The sequence below is a fragment of the Petaurus breviceps genome, unplaced genomic scaffold (genome assembly GCF_028583685.1).
Source record: "Petaurus breviceps papuanus isolate PSGF00001 unplaced genomic scaffold, PetGlider_PUasm1.0 90779, whole genome shotgun sequence".
In the NCBI taxonomy this organism is placed as follows: domain Eukaryota; kingdom Metazoa; phylum Chordata; class Mammalia; order Diprotodontia; family Petauridae; genus Petaurus; species Petaurus breviceps.
The window spans coordinates 6,039,248-6,063,918 of record NW_027187344.1 but is presented as its reverse complement, the minus strand read 5'-3'; the positions used below and the strand labels follow the sequence as shown (position 1 = coordinate 6,063,918).

The 24,671-nt window shown below is 45.9% G+C and overlaps 1 protein-coding gene across 4 annotated transcripts in view; it reads left to right on the top strand.

Moving 5' to 3' along the window:
• Positions 1-16,004, top strand: part of NTNG2 (netrin G2) — a 103,592-nt gene extending 87,588 nt beyond the window's left edge. For 3 of the 4 annotated variants that reach the window (XM_069069309.1, XM_069069308.1, XM_069069311.1), the window contains 4 exons: positions 5,172-5,294; positions 8,023-8,190; positions 11,225-11,359; positions 14,941-16,004. In XM_069069309.1, the coding sequence (XP_068925410.1) occupies positions 5,172-5,294; positions 8,023-8,190; positions 11,225-11,359; positions 14,941-15,167 (653 nt within the window). In that variant the 3' untranslated portion in view covers positions 15,168-16,004. The remainder of the gene's footprint in view (positions 1-5,171; positions 5,295-8,022; positions 8,191-11,224; positions 11,360-14,940) is intronic. The other variant, XM_069069310.1, reaches the window with a different exon arrangement.
• Positions 16,005-24,671: the final 8,667 nt, after the last annotated feature.

Sequence of the window (24,671 nt, the reverse complement as noted above, 5' to 3'; positions counted from 1 at the left end):
TCCTTCCATCTCTCTCCCCCTCCACCTCTCCTCCTTTCCTTCCCTCCTCTCTCTCTCTGTGTCTCTCTCTCTCTGTCTCTCTCTGTCTCTGTCTCTCTCTCTTTCTCTCTCTCTCTGTGTTTCTCTCTCTGTCTCTCTCTCTGTCTCTCTGTCTCTCTGTCTCTCTCTCTCTGTCTGTCTCTCTGTCTGTCTGTCTGTCTGTTTGTCTGTCTCTCTCTCTCTCTCTCTCTGTGTCTCTCTCTCTCTTGCCCTCCCTCCTTCCATCTCTCTCCCCCTCCACCTCTCCTCCTTTCCTTCCCTCCCCGCCACCTCAGGTTCCTAATTGCCTCTAAAGCCCCTTTCAGCTCTGAGTCTGTGATCCTAAACTATTCTTCTCCTACCAGATGACCTATTGTATATGAAGCACTTTACAAAGCTTGACATGCTACATGTCCACCATTATTATTATTACCTTCCTAAGGGATAACCAGGTATGAGCTCTGGCCGGGGCACCATGAGAACTTGTCCAGCCTCCTGGTGGAGCTAGTCCAATCTTGGACTCTCTTCCAAGTAATCAGATAAGGGGAGAGCATTCCCTACAGCCTTAGCAGTATGGTGAAGTAGATAGAGGACTACATTTGGAGTTAGGAAGACCTGGGTTTAAATCCTGCCCCCATACACACACACACACACACACACACACACACAATTGCCAGCTGTTTGACTTCTCTCTGCCTCAGTTTCCAAATCTATAAGATGAGGATATTACTATCAGTAGCCCCTTTACTTCATAGGATGGTTGTGAAGACCAAATGAGATCATGTCTGCAAAGTGCTTTACAAAACTTAAAATGCCACAGAAATGTCAGTTGTTAGTGCTATTAGGAATGGAGTTTAAAATGAGAAGTTGTGGAAGGAGATCAAGTCTCTCCAGCTGGGGAGAACATTGAGGATCATTCGTGAAGAGGATTGACATTGAGTAAAACCACCCAGGGAGTGGGGGAAAGGAGAAGGCATTCTGTGTGATATCATGTCACTGAGGGCAGAGTAAGCTGCTCTGGTTCATTCTTCATTCAGTGAGCACTAATGAGTACTTATCTCTTCCAGAGTACTATACATGTGTCTCCCTTTCCCTCTAAGATAAAAGTCAGGAAATTATAAGAGTAACCCAGAAAATCTAAGGTAGGAGTTACTCCTACAGGGATGTGATCCCATGTGCTCTGAGACATGAAGGATCATGGATCTGAAGGGGGCCTCCAAGGCCATCTAGTCCGACCCCCTCATTTTAGAGATGAGGACCCTGAAGCCTGCAAAGATAAAATGACTTCTTCGAGGTCAGACATATAGTATCAAAGTAACATCTGAATCCAGGTCCTCTGATTCCAGAGCCAGGAAGGGCTCTTTCCATTATCAAATTGCCACTTAGAAAAGTTTGCATTTTTCCAGGGGAAGAGTGTGCTACTGATCCATCCACCAAAACTGGGAATTCTGCCTGGCATTTGAGGGATTTACCCAGACAGCTTTGGAGAGGAAAGTTGTCTGGCTGAATGCTCACTGGAATTCCAATCTGACTTTAATCCTTGCAGCCTGGGTAACCCTCTGGTCTGCCCTGGGGATGAGGCCACTCAGAAAGCAATAGGCTGGCTCTGAGAATCTGTGGGTGCTTACTTTGAGATTTTATGGCATGTGGCCTCCCCTTACCAGGAGACACCTGAGGTCACCTAGGGATCTTCCCAGAGCCTCCCACAACCTATTCCCCTTACCTGCTCTGGCCATGATGTTCACCTCGTTACAGAGAAGTGAATACTTGCTGATGGAGATCACTGGGGAGAAGGCAGCAGCTGTCCTGACCTCAGTCGTGATGCTTAGCTAGCCCCAGATTTCACCTGGTGGGCAATGTGTCTGCCTTTCTATATATACTTATGGACAAGAGTTGTGGCCAATGTATGCCTTCCCATTGTGCCCTTTAAATAAAGCACACAATCTTATTGGAAGAAAGTAACCCTTATACATGTGTGTATACACACACACACACACATATATATATATATATATAAATTTGCATATATGTGTACAAGTCAGTTAACAAGTATGTATCACCTGCTGCAGGCCTTTCCTACCAGGCACATAATAGGTGATACAAAGTGAAAGATAAAAAAATATATAAGAGCAAATCTTTAACCCTGGATTTTATGGTTCTGGTTAAGAAAAGGTGGGGTTGGCAGAAGGCCATGGAAAGCTTTGGAGCAGAAGAATGACATGTTCAAAGAGTAAGGATTAGACCATGGGGCATCAACTCTAAGTGCTGTAGGGGTTCAGAGAAGGAAGCTCGATAAGACAAGTTGGGCCTTGAAGGATGGGGAGGATTTCAGTAAGGAACAGGGAAAACAACTTAGTCAGAGAAAGTATCAAGGTCAAGAATAAGCTGCTGTTAGAGGAAGGAAATAATGGAGAAACCAACCAAGAGGGAACAGACAGGTTAGTGTTCTGGGAAGAAGGTCCAGGGCCAGAAAAGCATAAGAAAACTTGCATGCTGCCTACCTTACACACTTATTATAAAGGAAGCGCTTTGTAGACTGGAAAGCACTGGAGAAATAGAAATTATTATTGTTGTTTTAGATATGAGATACCAACCAATGCCAGGACTTAGAATGCTAAGCCAAGGAATTTAGAATTTAGAGTAGAGGATGCCCATCTTTGGAATGAGAGGATTTGGGATGGGATCCTGGCACTCTTACCCACTTCTTGTGTGACATTGGGCAAGGTACTTTGTGAAGTGTGAAGGTCCTTTCCAGGCCCTCCCAATACGGCTCCATCCTCCCTTCTGACTCTACATCTAAGATCCAGTCTCCTGAAGCAATAGGCAATGGGGAATATGAAGAGAGAAGGAGGCAGATGAAGAGATGGAGTCATGTAGACAGGTGGAAAAAAATTTATTCTTCTGATTTTTTCATGGGGGAAGATCAGGTAAACTGAACATATCTGTGATCTTTTTGTACTAAGTAATAATGGAAGGACCCAGATTCAGAGCTAGAAGGCACAGAGGTCATCTAGTCCAAGCCCCCTCATTTAATAGATGAGACAAAGGTCCAAGGAGGTTAAATTACTGGCCCAGGGTCACACACAGAGTGACAGAAGCAGAATTTGAAACCAGATCCTTTGACTTCAAAGCCACAAAGCTCTTTCTACAACACACAAGCACTGCCCCTCTCTCTTCCTCCTGGCCTTAAAGGCAGCTAGGTGGCACTGTGGAGAGAGCATTGGGCCTAGAGTCAGAAAGACCTGAGTTCAAATATGACCTCTGATACCAACTGTATGACCCTAAGCAAGTCACTTAACCTCTCTTTGCCTCAGTTTCCTCAACTGTAAAATGGAGGTCATAATAGCACCTACTTTACAGGATTGTTGTGAGGATGAATGAATTATTTGTAAAGCACACTGGGCATATAGTAGGCACAATGTAAATTCTTATTCCCTTCACATTTTGAATCATGCTTGACAGTTTCAAAAGCACTTTCACATCCATTATCTCATTTTGTCCTCACCGTACTGCCCTGTGAGATGGGGGAAGGCAGGACTTATGACCCCCATTTTACAGATAAAGAAACTAAGGCCCAAAGAAGGGAAATAACTTACCTGCAGAAGTCAGAGGCAGTGCTAGAACCAGAAGCTAACTTTCTCAGCTCTTACTTCCCTGTGCTCTCCCTGCCATTCTTGCTGCTGCCCAGAAAGAACATCCTTAGCCCTAAGAAAGGAGTCTATTCCAAACTGGGAAGTCGTGGAAGGCTGGGATCTCAAGAATCTTGCCAGGCCCACCCTCTCTGCCAGGAATCCCTAGTCTGCTAGAGAATGAAGTCTCTTTGTGTTTCTAAGGGGCTGTAGAGAATAAATCAAGGCTTTCAGCACCCTCTGCTGGTCAACAGCTCCCAGAGCTGGCTGCCAACGTGAGCAACACAACTGTGATGGGGACCGATAGATGAATGATGGCTCTCTCTGCCTTGGAGAGCACTGAAGGGCAAAGTATGATTTTTTTTATGGGGGCCAATAGTCTAGCTTGGGGCTTCCTCCAATTCTAAAGAGTTGAGATATCGGGACCTAAAAGGGAAACAGAAGCAGATGTCCGAGAGCCCCTTTATCGTCCTGATTTTGGAGTCAGAGGACCTGATTTGGAATCTCAGTTATATGCCTTTGAACAGGTCACATTCCTTCTCTGGGTCTCGATGTTTTCATTGTAAAAAATGAATAAAACCAGATGACCAATGAGGTCCCTTTTAGTTCTATGCTCCATTAAATGTGGGCTGTGTGTTAGGTACTGTGGAGAATATTTAGATAAATAGAACCTGGTCCCTGTCCCCCAAGAGCTTGCAGTTCAGCTGGGGATATGTGTAGAATGCATGGGATAGTATACAATCACTGGACTGGGATTTGAGAGGCCAGTGTTCTAGAAGTCCTGGTCCAGCCACTGCCTTGTTATGTATCCTTGGACAAGTCTCTCCTTCTCAAAGGACTGTGGTTTTCTGCTCTGGAAAATGAAGAGCTTGGACTAGATTATCACTAATTCCTTCCAGCTCTAAGATCCCATGATTCCGTGGTTTGCAGTGGTGTCCTAGGAGTATAGAGGAAGGAGGACTCAACTTAAGTGGGAGAGAAAGTATGCCTTGAACTGAGCCTTAAATGCTTGAAGATAGAGCATATAATTGGAGAAGGCATTCCAGTTCTGGGTTTTGGGTAAGAGTGTGAGAAAAGGCCTAAGGTAGGAAGGAATGTGATTTATTCAGAAGAGAAAAAAATAAACTGGTTGGATTAGAATCTAGTAGCAGATAAAAATAAAGAGGTTTGACTACCTTGAATAGAAGCATTGAATTGCAAAGTTAGGAGTTTGAAATTTATCCTGTGGGAAATAGGGAGCCACTAAAGTTTTTGAGAGGTAATAAAACATATAAAATCAGTGTTTTAGGAAGATTAATCTGGTAGGTCTACCTATGTAGGGTGGATTGGAAGGAAGATCAGGCAAGGCTGGGATCCTCCTTGGCTTTGTTGTGTGATCTTCAGCCAATTATTTAACCTCTTTGCCTGGATGGATTCTTCCAGGCCTCTGATAAGGCCAACAGTGCCCTTTTTGTGGCATCCTATCCTGTATATCCAGAGACCTTAGAGAAAGTGATAAAAGAGCTTGTCTCTTGTTTCTCCAAGCCACCACTACTGTTGCTGTCCCCACTGTTGCTGCCCCCACTGTTGCTGTCCCTGCCAAGATCTCCAAACTTTTCCAGCTCAAGCCTAAGTCTCCTCAAGTGGTGCCCATTGAAGTATTCAAAGGTAAGAGGGAGAAGAGTCCCAGAGGAGAGCATCAAGGCAGGGCTAGGAAGCCAGACCTAATAGGTCATCAGGAGGAAGACAGGAGAGTTCCAAAAGACCATTCCTAGGACCTAACTGGGATCATCTATTTGAATGGCTGAGCCAAAGTCAAACTACTTTCTTCTCTATGGTCCTCCCAACTCTAGAGAGCCAGCCTCAGGTTGGCCAGGCTTGGGTCTGCTGTACTTGAAGAAGAAAAAGGCTTCCTTTTGGAAACCTTTTTTCTTCTTGGGCTCCTCAGCAAAGTAGGAGCTTGGGGACTCTTGGGCTTGGTGGCAGGAAGAAGACTGGGTCTGCCTGCTACCATCTTGGACACACTGCAATGACTATGGGACTCTTAGCAATGACTTTGTCTACAAAACCAGACTGGAGGAATAAGCTGAGATCAAGGTTATATCTTTTTGGTCTCTCTTGGAGGTAAAGAGCATTGCCAAACAGGCCCCTGGTAATGGAGAGGATGGAGCCCTTTGCCTCTCCTTGAGTAGAGCTCAGAAACTGTTCCCTCAAAGACCCTATGTTCCCAAGACACTAAAAATGAATCTTATCTTCTTCAGAGGGAAGATACTTTTTCAAAGACATCTATGTTTTCAAGATAGTGGACCTTTCCTTGCTATGAACCAAAGCACGATGTAATAGAAAGAATATTAGATATGGCATCAGGAGACCTGGGGCTGAGTCCCAGCTCTGACACTCACAAGCTGTGTTCCTATGGACAAATTTCTTTGAAGCTCAGTTGAATTCTCATCCTTAGAATGGGTACAATAGTATATATATATGTATGTATGTATGTACAGATATGCATCTATATATGTACATATATGTGTACATATATAGGGTTTTTAATATAATTATCCTTTATTTTAACATTCTTTTGTAAAATTTTGAGTTCCAAATTTTCTCCCTCCCCAGTCATTGAGAAGGCAAAAAATATGGTATCAATTATATGTGTGAAGGGGACAATAATACTTAATACTAAGCATCACGTATATCTGCTTGGGGGAGAGTACCTTGTAAACCATTTTCATTGTAATTATGTGATATAAACATTGTAATCCGTGTTCAGTGGAGAGTAAGGCTCCCTTGGGGTGGGTCAATCCCAGAGGACATTTGGGCATTTTGCCCAGTGCTTCCAAAGGCAGACCCTGCTTTCCTGAGATAGAGGAAGGGGAGGCTGGGCTCCAGCCTCTTCCTACTCACCTCCCTGTCCTCTGAACCCCAAATCTCTGGCCCTAATGATGTCATCACTAGAAAAACATGACCAGGATCTTCCAGTCCCTAGACACTCCAGTTAGTACATCATGGAATTTGCCTCCCTCTTTTAGCAGATCTAGTCTGATCTTTGACTCTCTTTTAACCCCCCAGAATCTCAAGGGAAAGGATCTAGGGAGTGGGAAAGGGGAGGGAATGGGCCTCTTTACCTCAAACGGTAGGCAGCCAACAAGAATAATTTATTAAGCGCTTACTATGTACCAGACACTGTGCTAAGCACTGAATGTACAGAGAAGATGAAACAAAGACAGTTGTCCTCAGGCTGGAACAAAGACTAATCCAGGGACAGGTGAGATGAAGGTTTATTAAGTTGTCTCCGGTCTGGAAGGGATTCGAGTCTAATGGGAAAGGCTGTCCTAGCTGACATGGATGATGCCCCCACCCTGCTGCTGCCACCTTTCTGGGGAGAATGCATGCTTCCAAGTTCCTGTTTCCAATGCAGCATGGCGGGCGGGGGGAGAAAGCTCCTTGTCCATTCTGTTATGTTTGATGTGTTTTCAGTTCACTGCCCCAACCCTTGCAGATATCTGCCCATCCCATCTATTCCTTGCATGCTTGCTCCTTTCTAGGGTCTACCAGTCCCACCTGGTCAAAGCCTAGTTCCTCACCTTCATTGGATTCTGCTGCCCCCCATCCCTACCATGGGAACTGGCAAGTCAGGGGCCCAGCTCAGCACCAGAAGCCCTGAATTGATGCTTCTTTGAATCCTGTGCTTTAGGCCATATTTTCTAAGTGATATTTCATAGTTGCTTCCCAAGAAGCCTAGGGCACCATGAACATGTCCTCCAAATCCCCAGGCCCAAACAGTGAGTGCAGTGTTTGCTGTACCTAAAAGCTTTCTGGAAGACATTTTTTCTCAAAGGAGAGTTAGATGACCTCAAAACTGGTCAATCCCAAAGAGAATTTGTCCATTAGCCCCAAGGGCTGCCCATGATTTTTGGAAGCTAGTGAGAATGATTATTCCAAATCCTGGACCCCTTTGCCCCTTGACTACCAGAGATTTATGGCAAGAGACCTAGAAAACTACAGGGCAAGAGAATTTGCTTTTGAGGGGGGGATGACAAGGTGATTGGGATTAAGTGACTTGCCCAAGGTCACACAGGTAATAAGTGTGTCAAGTGTCTGAGGTCAGATTTGAACTCAGGTCCTCCTGACTCCAGGGCTGGTGCTCTGTTCACTGTGTCACCTAGCCGCCCCAAGAATTCTTTCGTAGAGACCTAGATGCTTGCTCCATTGGAGAGCCTCTAACTTGCTTAATGACCCTGGGCAAGTTACTTGAATTCTCTGGGTCCAGACTGCTTTTTATTTTTAACCTCTGCAAAATAATAAGGATAGGGGAAGTGACCTCTGAAGTCCCTCCCAGCTGTGGCACACCTGTCTGCCTTGCCCACGGGTGATTCGTCTTCTTGCTCCTTGGCAGACTGCGAATGTTATGGTCATTCCAACCGCTGTAGCTACATCGACTTCTTGAATGTGGTGACCTGTGTGAGCTGTAAACACAACACCCGTGGCCAACACTGCCAGCACTGCCGCCTGGGCTACTACCGAAATGGCTCCGCCGAGCTCGATGACGAGAATGTCTGCATTGGTGAGTGCGCCCACCTGGTGCTGAAGGCCAGATGGGGAGGCCTCCCAGCCAGGGCCATAGGCAAGCCAAGAGGGCCTTGAAGGCTCAGGAAGTCCAGAGGGAAAGGGGAAAGGGAGCAGTCAGTACAAGGAAGTGATATGCCAATAGCATGGTAACACAGAATGCCAAACCAATCCAACAAGCATTTATTAAGTGCCTACAGTGTGCTAAACACAGTGCCAGAAGTTAGGGATACATAGCCAATATGAACAAACCAACAAACCAGCAACAACAATTCCTTCAAGGATTTACATTCTACTAGAGATGCAGAGAGAGAATATGAGAGGTATACAAGCAGATACAGGACCAATTGGGGAAGAGAGAGCAAGAGCTACCAACCACCTTGGCACAGTATCTGCCACAAGACACTGAATGGTACATAACAAATGCTTGTGGGCTGATTTATTGATCAAGAACGGCTTCCCTTTGGAGGGAGCATGGTGAGCTGGGCAGCAGGGCAAGGCAGAACAAACCCTGGCCTTTGAGCCAGGAGACCTGGGTTTTAATCCTGCTGGTACCCCTAAACATCTATATGACCTTGAGCCAGTCCTTTCCATTTTTTTTGCCTCAGTTTCTTCATCTCCAAAAATGAGAAAGCTGTACTCAATAATGTCCAAAGCACCCCTCTCAAATACATTCATTGACTTTTTTTCCTTATAGAATAATCTCTAAGTCTCCTTCAAGCTCTAACTTTTGGTACCAATGAATGATTCTATGCCTGGCAGCCCAGAAAGAAAAAATATATGATATTCTTTAGTTGGAAGTAAAGGTTGGATGCCTCCTGGCTAGGAGGGATCATTCCAGAAGGCCAATAAACGATCAGTTAATGTCTGACTTTTTCTAGGGAGTCTGAGTCCCAGGAAACTCTGCCAGCTGGCAGAGGACCTGAGTTCAAATCCTGTTTCTGCTACCTAAGAGACCTGGGGGAAGTTACTTCCCCTTTGTGAACCTCAGTTTCTTGAGCTGTTAAAAGAAGGGTTTGGATAAGAAGCTTTGGGAGGTCCCTGCCAACTCCAAATCCTAAAAGCCCATGATCATGGGAATGTATCTGGATAGCTTGGCCATGGGTAGAGCCCAGTTTCTGCTGCCCAAAGCCTGCCCTTCATTCTTCCTTTGTTTTGTTTTTAACCTCTACCCAAGGAGAAGACTGATCTCTGCACTGCTGGTGCAGTTCTCCCTCCCCCTAAACACAGAGAGATCTGCATGTACACACCTTTTCTCAATTAGGCTCTTTGGGCCCTGTTTGGCTGGCAACCCTGTCCTCTGGGGGCATCACTTCTAGTGCCTGCAGCCTGTTTGCAAGGAGACTTGGAATCCTCTTGCCATCCTGTCCCAGGCCCTAGGCCTTGAGCTGTCAGTCTGTATTAAGGCTCTGGGTATTCCAGGGTACAGGGATAATTCCATCAGCTTTCAGATGATCAAACATAAATTGTGCTTTGGCTGCCACCCTGGGCCTGGGGTTAGGTTACAGCAGGACAGTCAGAACCTTCTGGTTGGATTACGGTGGACTCAATCCCTTCCTTTTCCCTATGGAACACAGAACAGTGTGTGTGTGTGTGTGTGTGTGTGTGTGTGTGTGTGTGTGTGTGTGTGTGTATAAATGGGTGAATATGGAGCTAATCGGAACCAGACTGACATTATAGGGAAAGGATAAGTAGGGCTTCCTTCAACCAGTCCTGGGAGAAAAAATAGGTGCAAGGTACATAGGAAGGAGAAGGTGAGACAGGAATTACATGGATTGGGGTGGGAAGGTGGGGTAGGGGTGAGCAGAAAGTTATAGGCAGAAAATGATTATAGTTGAATGAATGAATGTCTTAGAATCAAAGTGACCAATTCAGCATCTGTGGCCAGAAACCAGATAGTAATTGGGTGTGAATCTGCAATGACCCAGACAATGTTAGTGCTCCAGAGGAGCTTAGTGATGATAGGATTTAGAGTCAGAAGGGACTCAAAAATCATCCAGTGAAATCCCTCATTTTGCAAATAAAGAAACAGGCCCAGAGAGAGGGAAGTGACTTACCCAGGGTCAGAGAGCAGGGATTTAAATGCAGATTCTCTGGCTCTTGGTTTACTCTAGCTCCCCATACACTCTACTGAATGTTCTTTGGGTGGTGAGGGTTGCCCTATGCAGATAGGCTGGGATGTAGAGGTGTAGCCATAATGTGGCACACCCTGAGGCTGAGGGCACAGCTGTACCCTCATGCCCTTCCCCCTCCCTAGAAAGACCACAGACCCAGGCAAACCTCCAAAGGTCCTCTGGGGAAAGCCTCTATTCTTCAGCTGTAAAGCGGGGATCATACTAGCACCTACCTCACAGTATTGTCGAGAGGATCAAATGAGATTGCAAAGCACTTAGGACAGTGCCAGGCACAGAGGAGGCATACAATAAATGTATCCCCCTGCCTTCCTTCTTGTTCCCGCCTTCTAAAATGGGAGGAGGGTGAGCAGCCAGGTGGCGTAGTAGATAGAACACAACTCAGAGACTTCCTAGCTGTGTGACCCTGGGCAAGTCACTTATCCCTGTTTGCCTCAGTTTCCTCATCTGTAAAATGAGCTGGAGAAGGAAACAGCAAACCATTCCAGTATCTTTGCCAAGAAAACCCCAAATGGGGTCACACGACTGAACAACAAGGGGAGGGAGGGAGAGATGGTTGGTAAGGTTCCATCATTTCTGGGGGCAAGGGTCCTATACCAGTGAATGGAGATGGGGGGCAGGGAGTTGGGGGCAAGGGAATTAAGGAGAGAGGTTATGTGTATTGGGAGAGTTTTAACAGTAAAACTGGGGGTGGCCGGGTGGTGCAGTGAATAAGAGCATCTGCCCTGGTGTCAGGAGACCCAGGATCGGTTCTGGTCTCAGATACTTGGCACCCACACAAAATAACTGGCTGTGTAACCTTGAGCAAGTTACTTAACCCCAATTACTTAAAAATAAAAAACAGTAAAACTGACCATCATCTTATTTTTATTTTGTTTTTTCTTTCCTGTACTTGCACAGAATGTAACTGCAACCAGATAGGATCCATTAATGACCGGTGCAACGAGACCGGTCACTGTGAGTGCCGAGAAGGGGCCGCGGGTCCCAAGTGTGATGACTGCCTCCCCAGTCACTACTGGCGTCAGGGCTGCTTCCGTAAGTTGGTGGGGATGGGGTATATGGAAGCCCGGGCTCTCTTTTTCCTAATTTTTCCCTCAGACGATGCTGAGGAACAGCTGGGAAATGGGATGAAAATGGGGGCCTGAGAGGGTGTTGCTTCTCTGGGATTCAGTTCAAAAAGTTTTTATTTCAGATTGGAGCACAGTATCACACATCAGTCATGTCTACTGTGTGCAGAGGTTTACAAAGATTACATGAGATGCCATTTCCAACCTCCCTGCTTCCCTCCCTGCCATGACCTGGTAGGGGAAATAACCCAGACACAAATAACTACAATACAACGTAAAACATGGAAAGCACCTTAGAAAGGTATAAACAAAGCGGAACAGCTTTAGGTGGTACAGTGGAGAGAGTGCTGGGCCTAGAGTCAGGAAGACTCATTCATCGTCCTGAGTTCAAATCCAGCCTCAGACATTTACTAGCTGTGTGACCCTAGGCAAGTCACTTAACTTTGCCTCAGTTCCCTCATCTGTAAAATGAGTTAGAAAAGGAAAATGGTAAACCACTCCAGTATCTTTTCCAAGAAGACCCCAAATCAGTCACCAAACAGTGAAATATGGGACAGCTAGGTAGCACAATGGATAGAACACCAACCCCAGAGTCAGGAGGACCTGAATTCAAATGTGGCCTCAGACACAACGCTTACTAGCTGTGTGACCCTGGGCAAGTCACTTAACCCCCATTGCCTTACAAGAAAAAAAATGCATTGGACACAACTGAACAACAAAATAAACCTTACTATGTAAGGTCAAGGGAGGAAACTTATGAGGAAGGTTTGGATTGGGGATGGGAGGAGAGGACATTGATTTGGGCTTTATAGCCTGGGGAGGAACTCAACAGGAAAAGGAGGGAAGAAGAGACATTTCAGGCATAAGGAACAACCCAAGTAAAGGCATGGAGGCTGGAGGGCACGGGGTAGAATTGGAAGGCAGAGAGTTTGTCCAGTTTGACTGGAGCAGAGCATGTTCAAAGGACAGTAATATGAGCTAAGGCTGAAGAGGAAGGTTTGCACTAGATTTTAGAAAACCTTGAATGGCAGGCTGAAGGAGCTGAATTGTACCCACCAGGTAATAAAGCATTCCTTCCATGTGTATAGCCCTGGGCCAGAAAGCACTGTAATGAGCACAGTATATAACAAGGGGCCCGCCATCCCAGTGGATCACTGCCTGAGTGAGAGTGCAAAGCATACCCAGATACACAAAACAATTGTAGAACAATATTAGACAATATAGAAGTCAAGGCCAGATTGTACAATAGAAACTGTAAAGGAGATGGGAATGCAGGGGAGGGAGAGAGGTCAGTGTGGGCTCAAAAAAAATTATAGAAGAGGTTGGGACTTGGATTAGGCCTTGAAGCCTGATGAGGATTTGAACCTTCAGAATGGAGTTGGGAGGGTAATAAACACAAGGGTGTTTAGCATCATGGGAGAAGTATGGTCTAGTAGTCAGGACCCTAGTTTGGCAGTCAGGAACATCTAGTTCAAATCCCATTCAGACACTACTAGCTTTGATACCTTGGACCTCTCTCTCTTTGCATCATTTTCCTTATCTGTAAAACAAGGGGGTTGGACTCAGTTATTTCTAAGATCCCTTCTACTTCTAAATCTGTTGTTATTGTTGGATTGTTCAGTCATTTCAGTCGTTTCCGATTCTTCACGACCCCATTTGGGGTTTTCTTGGCAAAGATACTGGAGTGGTTTGCCATTTCCTTCTCCAGCTCATTTTACAGATAAGGAAACTGAGGCAAACAGGCTTAAGTGACTTGCAAAGGGTCACACAGCTAGTAAGTGTCAGGGGCCAAATTTGAATTCAGGTCTTCCTGACTCCGGCTGGCATTCTATCCACCAAGCCACCTAGATGCCTGATAAATCTATGGTCCAGTCTAGATTATATTTTCAGACTGGGAAAGCACAGACTGACACAGAGCAAGTGCAGGGAGATTAGAAAACAGGGATGCCCACAGGCTGTGTGGATGGGAAGGTCCCCTATCAGGAAAGACCCCGAGGAGTGAGCAGGGGCATTTGTGTAGCTGACCTCCCAGTGGATCCTGTTGGGAAATGAAGATGGGCCACAGAGAAAAGAGGTGGACAGAGATAGAATGGAGGTGTGGGAGCAGGGAAAGATGGAGATGGGAAAAACAGAAAAGTGTATGAATCTGTGTGTGTGTTTTTCTGATTGAACACATGGAGGTATTTGGGGAGAAGGATCTTTCTGGTGAAAAGGTTCTTAACCTGTGGTGCTTGCATGAATAGATTTCAGAGTCCCTGAATATGAATAGGAAAAGAAAGTACATCTTTATTTTCACTAACGCTTGGCTTCCTTTGTAATCCTATGTGTTTCATCTTATGCATTTAAACACATCCTCAGAAGACGTCCATCAGCTTCACCCAGCCAAAGGGGTCTGTGACATAAAAAAAAAAAAGATTTAAGAATCTCTGCTCTAGGGCCAGTCTCCAATGGGGAAGGCTCCTGCACTGTTTCTCCCAAGGTCTCTCCCTGTAACCACCTACCCACTGCTGCTCCCTTCCTTGCATATGGGCAAGGGGGAATTCCATGCACCAGGCTGCCAGGGAGCCTGGGGGACGGGGGGGGGGCGTGGGGGGGGATGCGCTATACATATCAGACCAGTCAACCACCAGCTACTCTGGTCCTCTGGAAAGACTGGAGGTTTGGGGTTTTCTGTAGTGTTTCCACATTCAGTACTCTTACTTCCGGGAGCATAGAGAATGTTAACAAGGACCAGGTTTGGCTCCTTCAGAGTCCAGCTTTTAATTATTTCTCAGGTGGGTAGTAGGTTTTTGCCTTTGAAATCTTTTCCCAGTGACCCTACTTCATCTGGTACCAACTGACCCCAGAGCAATCTGTAGGCTCCCTAGAAGCTAGGTCTCCTGAGGGAACATGAAAGGAATAGGAGTTATTTAGCCTAGAGAAGAGAAGGCTGTGGGGTGACTGAACACCAAGACTGGCGAGCAGAAGGCGAGTACTGCAGAGAGGAGAGCACAAGCCTCCAGAGGACAGAATCAGAAGAAATAGGGTGAGAATATAGCTAAAGGGATTCTGGCTGACTAGAGAAAAAATTCCTTACAGTTTAAGCCTATGAGAGCAAATGGGCAAGAGAATTCCTTTACTAGAGTTGGGGGGAAATAGCATCAAAGGAATAAAGGTCTGGGAAGCCAGATAATAGAAGCTACTTGTCTCCTCACAGCAGAGAGGGCTGGGACCTCGGGGAGAGCCTACCCTATACACGCACTGTCACATCTGAACACTGGAGCGAGTTTTGACTTCATTGCTTTTCTTTGTTACAAGTGGGAAAGTCCAAACCTGTTGGGGTTGGGAGTAGGACTGGGAGAAATGGGGAGAAGCAGGAAATTTCCAGAAATTACTTTTATATAAACACAAAAGTTAGCAATAGGATGGAAGAAAGGAAGAAAAAGAATTGAGAGAAGACTTTTTTCCACCTCTGGGTTGGCTTCATTCAGCTGGGAAAACCCTCTGACCCCTTAGGGTTTCTTCTCTGCCTTATTAATTCCATGCCTCCTTCTCTTTCCCTTTCACCAGCCAATGTCTGTGACGACGAATACTTACTCTGCCAGAATGGGGGAACGTGCTACCAGAACCAGCGTTGCCTCTGTCCCAGTGGCTACCAGGGCGTGCTGTGTGACCAGCCTCTCTGCCAGGGGGAGGAAGGCCAAGCCTGCGACCCTGCTCCCCATGCTGGCCCCCACCTCGCTGTGCTCCTTGGCTCTGGGTTGCTTCTGTGGCTGGCAGGCTGCCTAGGTTACTGACACCGCCTCATCCCCAAAGCTGGGGGCAAGGAGGGGACACTGGGGCAGAGGTCCCCCTTCCCCATCTTCATCCCCAGGGACTGCCTCACTACCAGGACTGTTTACCTCCATTCCATCCTCACTCATGTCCTTCTGAATACCAGGAACAATCATGGAGACCTGGCCAAGGAACATTAATCCTTCCTGCCAGAAGGGTGCCGGTCAAGCCCTTCCTGGGGCTTCCTCAGCAAAGTCTCTGCTCTCCCTTCTTCCATGGACCCTGTCCTCTTTGACCCCTCCTCTCTCCCCAAAGTAGGCCATTGTTCAGGGCCTGGGACCCAGTTTCCCCTGCCAAAGGAAAGTTTTGATTTTACCTCTGGTTTTCTCATTTCCCCAGGGGGTTTTGTGGGGGAGGGAGGGACAGTGACCACTGTCCCCTTTCATACCCCAAGTTCTGACAAGGCAACAGCAGCATCCCTCCCAAATCTTTCTGGTTGACTGAGGACCGGCGGCAAGCATCCATTCAATCTCATCGCACAGCTGGGCAGACGACCTGGAGTTACAGTTGCCTACAAATCTCGATGCTGAATTTATGATGTTTTCTATTCTCACTTTGGTTTCCTTTTGCAAACCACCAGGCCCCTAAGGTCAGCCCTAGGGTTGAGGTGAGGAGAACTTCCCTGTCTCGAGGTGGGGGAGGCTCTGAAGAGTGTAGGGATGGGTACTTTGTTTTGTAGAGAATTATTTTTGTTTGTATTGTGTCCCACATATCAAGGGGACAGGAAGGGAAGAGCCATTCACCATGGGTGTTTGGATGATGGCATATAATCCTACAGAGTAAAAGACCTGTTAACTGCTGTTTCTCCACCCTGTTTTCATTTCTGTGCAGGTGTTCTGTTCTCCCATTTTTATTTAATGTCTTTTGTATTTTGAATCATAAAGAAATAGAGGAACATCTGTTCCCTGATTGTAGGCCAGGGAAGTTCCCTGTGCACAGTCAGTCAGCCAGTCAACCAGCATTAATTGAGTGTTTACAGTACGCCAGACACTGTACTAAGCTCTGGCTGTACAAAGAACATCAAAGACAGTCCCTGCTCCAGAAGAATTCACAAGAGTTCTAATGGGGGAGGCAACCTACAAGTAACTATATACAAAAAAAATATGTACATGGTAATTTGGAGATAATCATAGAAGGAAGGCCTCTTGCAGAAGGTGAGATCGGCACTGAGTCTCAAAAGAAGACAGGGAAGCGAGGAAGTGGGGGTGAGGAGAGAGGGCATTCCAGGCATAGGCCACAGCCCATATAAGGCTCGGAGATGAGAGGTCAGTGTAGCTGATTCATAGAGTACTTGAAAGGGAATAAAATCTAAAGAGATTGGAAAGGAAGAAGGGGCCAGATTGTGAAGAGCTTTACATGCCAAACAGAGGACTTTCTGTTTGATCCTTGAGGTAATAGAGAGTCATTGAAGTTTATTGAATAGAAGGGGGTAGAATGGGCAGGCCTCCCCTGTATTGTTGGTCTTGCCTGGCAAAGCCAGTCTACATCAGAGCAGGCCCCTGTAGCTCAGGAAGGGCGAGGTGCAGATGGGCAGGGTCATCTCAGCACATCCTTGTCTGCACCATCTGACTGACCTCTGATAGGCAGTGATGTCTCAGCCTCATTAGGAGGAAGCTCAGTGCCAACCAGGGCCCCTGTAGGGGTGAAGCAGGTTGTTAAATCAGAAGCCCCAAGGACTCGTCTCATGTGCAGAATTGGCCCCAAACTGGAGCAGAGGACAAGGGAAAGTTCACTGTAGGAGGCTGAAGCCCTTCTACCAGCCACGTTATTGGAACTGTCTTGCTTTGCTTCTGAGGCAGCATCACCTTGTGGGAAGAGTTCTGGATTTGGACTTAAAGGACCTGTGTTTAAGGCCTGGCTTTACTACTTATTATCTGTGGGCCTAGGGGAACTTACTTAACCTCTCTAGACTTCAGTGGGGACAGTTAGGTGGCTCAGTAGAGAGAGTGAAGGGTCTAGAGCCAGGAAGACCTGAGTTCAAATCCAGTTTCAGACATTTACTAGCTGTTTGCCTCAGTTTCCTCATCTGTAAAATGAGCTGGAGAAGGAAATAGCAAACCACTCTGGTATCTTTGCCAAGAAAACCCCAAAAGGGGTTACAGAGAGTTGGGCATGACAAAAACAACTAAACAACTAAAGCCTTTCATTTCCTAATCTATAAACTAAGGAGGTTGTGCTAGAATGATCACTTCCAGCTCTAAATCTATGATCCTATAATCCTCATCTATAAAATGGGTGGACTGGAACTGATAATCCTTTAAGTCCCTTCCAGGGAACTCAGCCATCTTCTAAGAGTGAAGTGAGGAAAGAGAAACCTCAGTTTCCTCCTCTGTAAAATCACAGGTTGGATGAGATAATTTCTGAAGTTCTAACTCTGGCATTCTATAACTGTTCTATAAGCAAGCAAAGAGGAGAAAGGACCTGAGTTCAAATCCTGCTTCTGATACTATTAGCTGTGGTACCCTGGGCAAACCTCTTAACCTCTCTATGCATTAGTGTCCTCATCTACAGAGTGAAGGGGTGGACTCAGTGTCTTCTGAGGTCCCTTTTAGTTCTAAATCTAAATCCCACAATAATAGTCCTTAAACCTAAAAGCAGTGGCTTATAGAAAACAACTCTGATCTTGGGTGGTTGGGTGGCTGGGTGGTTTGTTTTAAATCTGTTTCTGCAGATTTGTTCCTACAAAGCTCATAGAACTCTCACATCTATGAATATTGACCACTCCAATCTGCAAGGTAAAAGGGCCGAAATATGCCTATTTTAGGGATGGGGTAAGTGAGGCCCTAGGTGATACCTGGTAATGGGTGAAGCCACAGTTACCTCCTTAAAGCCAGGCCTAGAACATGGTTCTTTAGGATTTGGGGTCCCTCCCTTGATCCTGGTAAAATCATTGGAGATCGCTGGGGCAGCCCTTGAGAACAGGGCTTAGGAGATCAGCCTGCACCTAGGATGTCCCCCTCGGGAGCCCAGCTCACTTTCAGATTCTGAGTGAAGCTGCCCTCTGGCCCTGAAAGCTTATTCCTCATCCAAATGGCTCCCACTGCCAGGGGAAAATGTTTCCCCTATGTTTAGCGTAATAGGCCTCTGCTTGTTTCCTCTACCTTCTGCCTGCTCCCCCACCCCCATTACCCTGCAACCCCTCTAAATAACCCAGCCTGCTGCATTGGCATTTATGGTCTCTGGGGCCATGGATTATTCTTATGAGACATTTATAGGGGCACAGGGAATGGCCATCAGTTACTCCCCGCTCTCCTAGAGCAGGGACCAGGGACTAATGGCACCTCAGCCCCATGATACTGGGCACTTGTCTCCCTCTCCTCCTCCATTCCCTGTCCCTTCCTTGGCCATCATTCTGACACCCACAAAACAAAGTGCCTCTGTGTTCCTGGAAGTGTTAGGCCAGTGTAAGAGAGTCCAGGGAAAAGGCCCGGAGGGGAACTGTTCTTTGAAATAAACTAATGAAACCACATTTTCTTTCCTTAACATCCTCCCTTCCTCACTTTCCCCTCCTGACCACTGCCACAGGCCCAGAGCTTGTGGTCTGCTGTACGCTTGACTCCAGCTTTCTAAAATTAATTGCCAGTGGTTCAATACACTAATCCCTTTAATGTTCTGGGCTCTGTGGATTTCAGCTGGCCCTGCTTACAGATGAAACATTTCTAGAAGTAAAGAGAACACCATCTACGTATCCAAGAGAAGGCCTGGGTAAAGGGGCAGCTTGAAGGCAAAGGAGGCTCTTCAGTGGCCAGCAGGGACACTAGGTCCCCACTGGGTTGGGGAGGGGGTTATTCCCTGTGTTGACCATTCAAACGGTCCCACTGGTCCCAGTGGTAGCCAGGTAGAATTTGGTTGGGGACAGTGGTCTGCTGGTAAAATTGGGGGATGTACAAAAGACACTTTTAAGTTAATGCTTTTTGTTAAGTCTAGACAACCAACAAAACAATAAATCAAGCCCAGATTGGTAGCATTTTCTGAGATAAAAATGCTCACACTGAAAATTTAATAATAGGAATAGAGAGCTAATTCAAATTGGCTCTAGCACATTCCTGTTGGGGGTGGGGGAGGTGATATTCAACTCAATAAGCATTTATTAAATAGCTGCTGTATGCATGAGAAGCAACTTGGCATAACTAAGAAAAAGCTAGCCTCAGTCTCTGCAGCAGGAAATGCTGGGTTCGAATTCTGCCTCTCCAATATACTGACTGAGTGACCCTGGATAAGGCACTTGATTTCTCAGTGGCCTCAGGTCAACTGTCAAAGATTAGATCGGGGGTGGGGAACTTTTGGTCCTGAGGCCACAAGTGGTCCTCCTGGTGCTCAAGTGCAGCCAGATGTGGCCCCGGGGCTTCAAGTTCTTCACCCCTGGATTCCATTGTAGCTGCACTGGTTAGAGAGAGCTTTCTCCCCAGGATCTTCCAGAACCAACGAAATCATAGCTGGATAATAAAAAGGAAAGTGGGAGGTGAGAGGCAGCTGGTGGAGGTTAGACTGCCGTGTGGGAGCGGAGAGGCTGGCTACAAGCCCTACTTACCTGTCTGACCATTAGCAAGCAAGTCACTTAACAGTCCAGCGTTCAGGCTGTCTTCAGATTATATACGATGAACAAGTTGCTGAACCTGCATCCCTGGAAAGTTTCCAGCCTGGAGAGAGATTTCCCCACTGCAGTGAATTCAGCCCCACAGGAAAACAAAATCAAAAAAATGTGCAAGGCTCCCTGTACTGGGTGTTAGGGATGCAAAGACGAAAACCAGAACAGTCCCTGCCCTCATGGAGCTTACGTTCTACAGGGTAGCTACGACATGGACACAAAGAAGGAAAATTCCAGGTCAACCTGAAGCACGGGGGAGCCTGACAGTGGTCTGGGGTGGTGGAGATCAGGAGACGCTCCCTGCAGGAGTTGTCTTCTACCTTGAAGCTCAGAATGAGCTTGGGGCAGGGAGGAGGAAAAGTGTTGCCTAAATGTTTTCTTTCGAGCCCACATTTCTCTCCTGAAAGCAGACAAAAGTTAAAGTGATGATGAGCAAAGGAAGACTATAAATAGAGGAGACTGGATTATTGTTGTTTTCCAGTTGTGTCTGACCCTTTGTGACCCCATTTGGGATTTTCTTGGCAAAAATACTAGTATTTTTTGGGGCAGTTTGCCATTTCCTTTTCCTGCTCATTTTACAAGTAAGGAAACTGAGGCACCAGGGATAAATGACTTGCCCAAGGTCACACAGCTAGTAAGTGTCTGAGGCTGGATTTGAAATCACAAAGATGAATCTTCCTGACTCCAGGCCCAGAGCTCTATCCACTTCACCACCTAGCTACCTGAGACTGGATTAAAAGAAGCCAAAACTTACATCTACAAATGGGTGGTACATTTCCCAGTCATTCTACTGAGGGCATATGCTTCACCATGAGGCTGCCATTGTTCACACCGTTGCTGTAACTCCTCTTTGATGACAGCCTACAGAGACCAGTTATAGCCTTCCTCTGCCTACCACAACTCCCTTCCCGCCCTCCAGTGAGTCCTGTGACTTCACTGTCATGCGTTGTTTTTTTCCCAAGTTGTTCAAAACTGAGTCCAGAAATTGAATTTTGAGTTCAGGGGAAGATGCCATTAGTTGATGTTGGAAAGAAAGCCCTCAAAAAAGTGGTCAAGAAGCCTAATTTTCACCTGGGTTAGAGTCAGCTCCTTAGCTACATCTTTGGGTTAAAATTCACCACATGCAGGTGTGGGCTAGTAAATGTTTAACAACCAGCTCGGGGGAACAGGGAAGGGTGGAGGAAGTATACTCAATATACTTTTATGTTTACTTTGCATTATTAGCATTTTCTCCATCACTTTCTTAAATCTAGACAGTAACAAAACAATGTCAAGCCCCGGTTTGTAGCATTGGCCAGTTTCCAAGGTGTCAATGTTCACAATGAAAATTTAACAATGAACTCTTTTGAGCTAGTTCAAGGTGGCTCCAGCATACACCTGACCACATGACACATCAGGCTAGGAGAAGGGTGACTGGCTGTGCTGGGGAAGGAGTGAGAGGAATCAAAAGGGATGTCTGCCCTGAGAGTGCAGAGAAGTGGGAGCCTGGAGAGTCAGATTTTGTCACTGTTCATCTGGTCCTCTCAAGTTCTTTGGACAGAAAAGACATTAACTAGAGCGACACAGGAGTACCTTTCAAGCGACTCCCAGATGTGCTCTCTGAACTTAGGTGGGACAATCTGGAAAGATTGCTTCCAGATCCCATGACTAGGAGGCTACTGACAAATGATCATAATAAGTGGATAAATGGATATTCTGGTATAAATCTCTGTGTAGGCAGACAGTCATTGGCCAGATGGTCCTGAGCTTGCTCATCTCCAGGGGAAAGGTAATAAGAACAAATATCAGAGTCTGAAACACTGAGGAGCAGACTTTGAGGTAAAGACATGGGACTAGAAACTCTGGAAGACACCATAAAACACATGGGAGCACAGTAGAAAGAATACTGGCCCTGGAGTCTGGGGCAGGGGATGGGGGGAGAGGGCAGGAATAAGCATTTATATAGCTTCTGTTATGTGCCAGGCACTGTACAGATACTGCATCATTTGATCCTCACAATAAAACCCTGAAAGGTAAGTACTGTTATTATCTCCATTATACAGAGGGAGAAACTGAGGTAAAGGTTAAGTGACTTGTCCAGAGTCACCTAGCTGATCTGAGGCCAGACTTGAATTTTAGTCTTCCTGACTCCAGGCTCTTTTCTCTATCCACTGTGCCCAATTAGCTGCTTCCAAGGTCCAAAGGACCTAAGTTCAAATCTATTCTCTGACATTTATTATGGACCTTGAAAAGCATTTGAACTTCCTGGGCCTCAGTTTCCTCATCTGTAAAGTGAAGGGTGAAATTGGAAGCCCCTTCTAACTTTAGATCTGTGATCTTATGTTTTGCTTTGTGCAAATACATTGAGCATATTCCTATTATGAATGTAGGTTATAGGGCTTGAATTCTAGCCAGATGGTGTAATAGATAGAGTATTGGAATCGGGGAAAACCTGAATTTGAATCCTGCCTCAGACACTTAGTAGTTGTGTGACCCAGGATAACTCAAATTATCTCTCTTAGCCTAGGTAGCTTCATTTATAAAATGGAAATAATAATAATAATAGTATCTACTTCACAGGGCTGCTGTTATAATCAAATGATATAACATGCAAACCCTAAAATGCCTTGGGAGCTCTAGATTATTCTTTTTATTAATATTCATTATTTTATCACTATTCATTTTATTAATATTCCTTCTAAGTGAAGTTAAAAGTGTTCCTAGCCCTGGGTAAAATCACTGGGAAGCCTGGTGCTCACCCAGCTTTCTCCAAGGGGGATGAAACTTGAACCTTCTCCCTTCTTGACATTAGAATCCCCAAATCCCTTTAATGAAGGACACGGACTTCAGCAATGGTCACAGAGGCTGGCAGGAGGCCAAGAATCCCAGAATGTCAAAGCTGGAAGGGACCTTGGAGGTTGTCTAGTCCAGCTTTCTCAAGTTACAGCCAAGGCAGTTAAGCATCTTGTCCGACAGTCTAGGGGCTCGTAATGTGTCCTTGTGGCTTCGTACTTGACATTGCTCAGGTGGGTAGCTTCTCTGGCTATGCATCAGCAGTGAGGGGAGCACAGCTCCCTGAGGAGGAGAACTATTAAGAAATGCAAATGATGATGAGAATGAATGGTTTTTTGAATTTGTAAGAGTACTTTGTACTTTTCACACGCACTACTTTATTTGTGAGGGCATCTGCTCCACTGATCACATCGCCCCCTTCCTTTTTACAATCCCCTAGGCCTAGGAATATGCTCAGGTCTCTCCAGTTCTAAAAAATCCTTCCCTTTTCCCTGAGAATACCAAAGTGGTCGACTCATCTCCCTCCTCTCCACCACTGTTAAGCATATTGGCATGAGATCATACGTGACAAAAATGACATCGACATTCATGATGTTAGTTCTTCTGCACCCACGCATTTCATATCCCTTTCAATCTTGCTCCCTCCTCACCATTCTGGTGACACTGCTTTCTCCACAATCAGCAGTGGCAATTCAATTCAATAAAAAACATTTATTAAGGCACCTCCTAGATGCTAGGTACTGAGCTAGCTTATGGGGAAACAAAGAAAAAATGGAGTAGTCTCTGCCCTCGAGTGGCTTACATTCCACTCAAATTTTACCTTGCCAATCTGGAGCCATAGTCATACATCACAGAAGGTACCCTCCAATCAACTCCCTAATATAAATCAAGTTTGGGGAGAAAGACTTTGGACTTTGGAACACAAGGTCCCATGGGGGAAATTGTTCAGGGCACTGCCCCAGTAGGGGACATCAAGATCCCAGATTACTGTGAGGCTGCCAGTAGAGAGGCTGCCACAGGGAGAAGAAACAAGGTGGGACTGGGGAAAAGTTCATCTGAGGTGCTGCCTAAGGGAGGGAGAGGAAGCACCCCATCTGGAAGTTTCTTATTTCAATTAATTTTTCTTGCTAACTGGGTAATAAGTTCAGTTGTTTCTATGTGCTGAAAGATCCCAAATGCAGTAAGCATCCTTTACATTGGAGGTATCCAACATGCGGCCCTGAACCAGATTAAAATGTGACTGGAAATATTTAACAAAATGAATAAGAACACAATAAAACATAGATAATATCACATTTTAAAACGGAGTTCAAATGAGGCCCACAAGGATCCTTATGTATGGGGATTAGCACCCTACCCCTTTTCTATTTGGGCTTGACATCACTGCTTTAAATTATAGCAGCCTGGAACAAAGCCCCAGTTTCCTGCCCTAGCCATGACTGTGGTTCTACTGTGCTCATATCAAATGGCAAATTGACCTACCTTTGTCCTGAGCACTGCATTCTCCTGATTCTCTCCTACCTCGGGAATTCCTGTTCCGGTGCTTCTTTCTCCTGCCCCCCCCTAAAAAGAGAATCTTCTTTCTCTGTATTCTTGTCCCACTCTTTCAACTATGTTCTCTAAGTTGATGACTACCAAAGCAACATCTTCAGCCCTGAGCTCTTTGAGGTAGGTTTAGAGTCAGAGGACTTGGGCTCAAATCCTCCCTTTGTCATTGACTCATGATGTGACCTTAGACAAGTCACTTAAACTTTCTGAGCCCCAGTTTCTTCATCTGTAAAATGAGAGGCTTTGAATAAATCTAGTAAGGAAGGCCCTTTCTCGCTCCAAATCTATGATCCTATCATCCTATGAACTTTGGTACTACATTTCCAACTGCTGGCTGGACATCCCCTCCCCACCTGGGTGTCTCTCTAACACCTTGAAAACTCAGCATGCCCAAAGGGAAACTCGTTGTCTTCCCATCAGCTCAATGGCTGATGGCACCAACCTCCTCCCCGTCATCCAGGCAAGAAAGCTTAATAGTCATTCATATTTCATATCCAATTAGTCCCCAAGTTTTTCAGGTTCTCCCTCCCAAAGGTCTCCCATATATTCGTCTCTACTC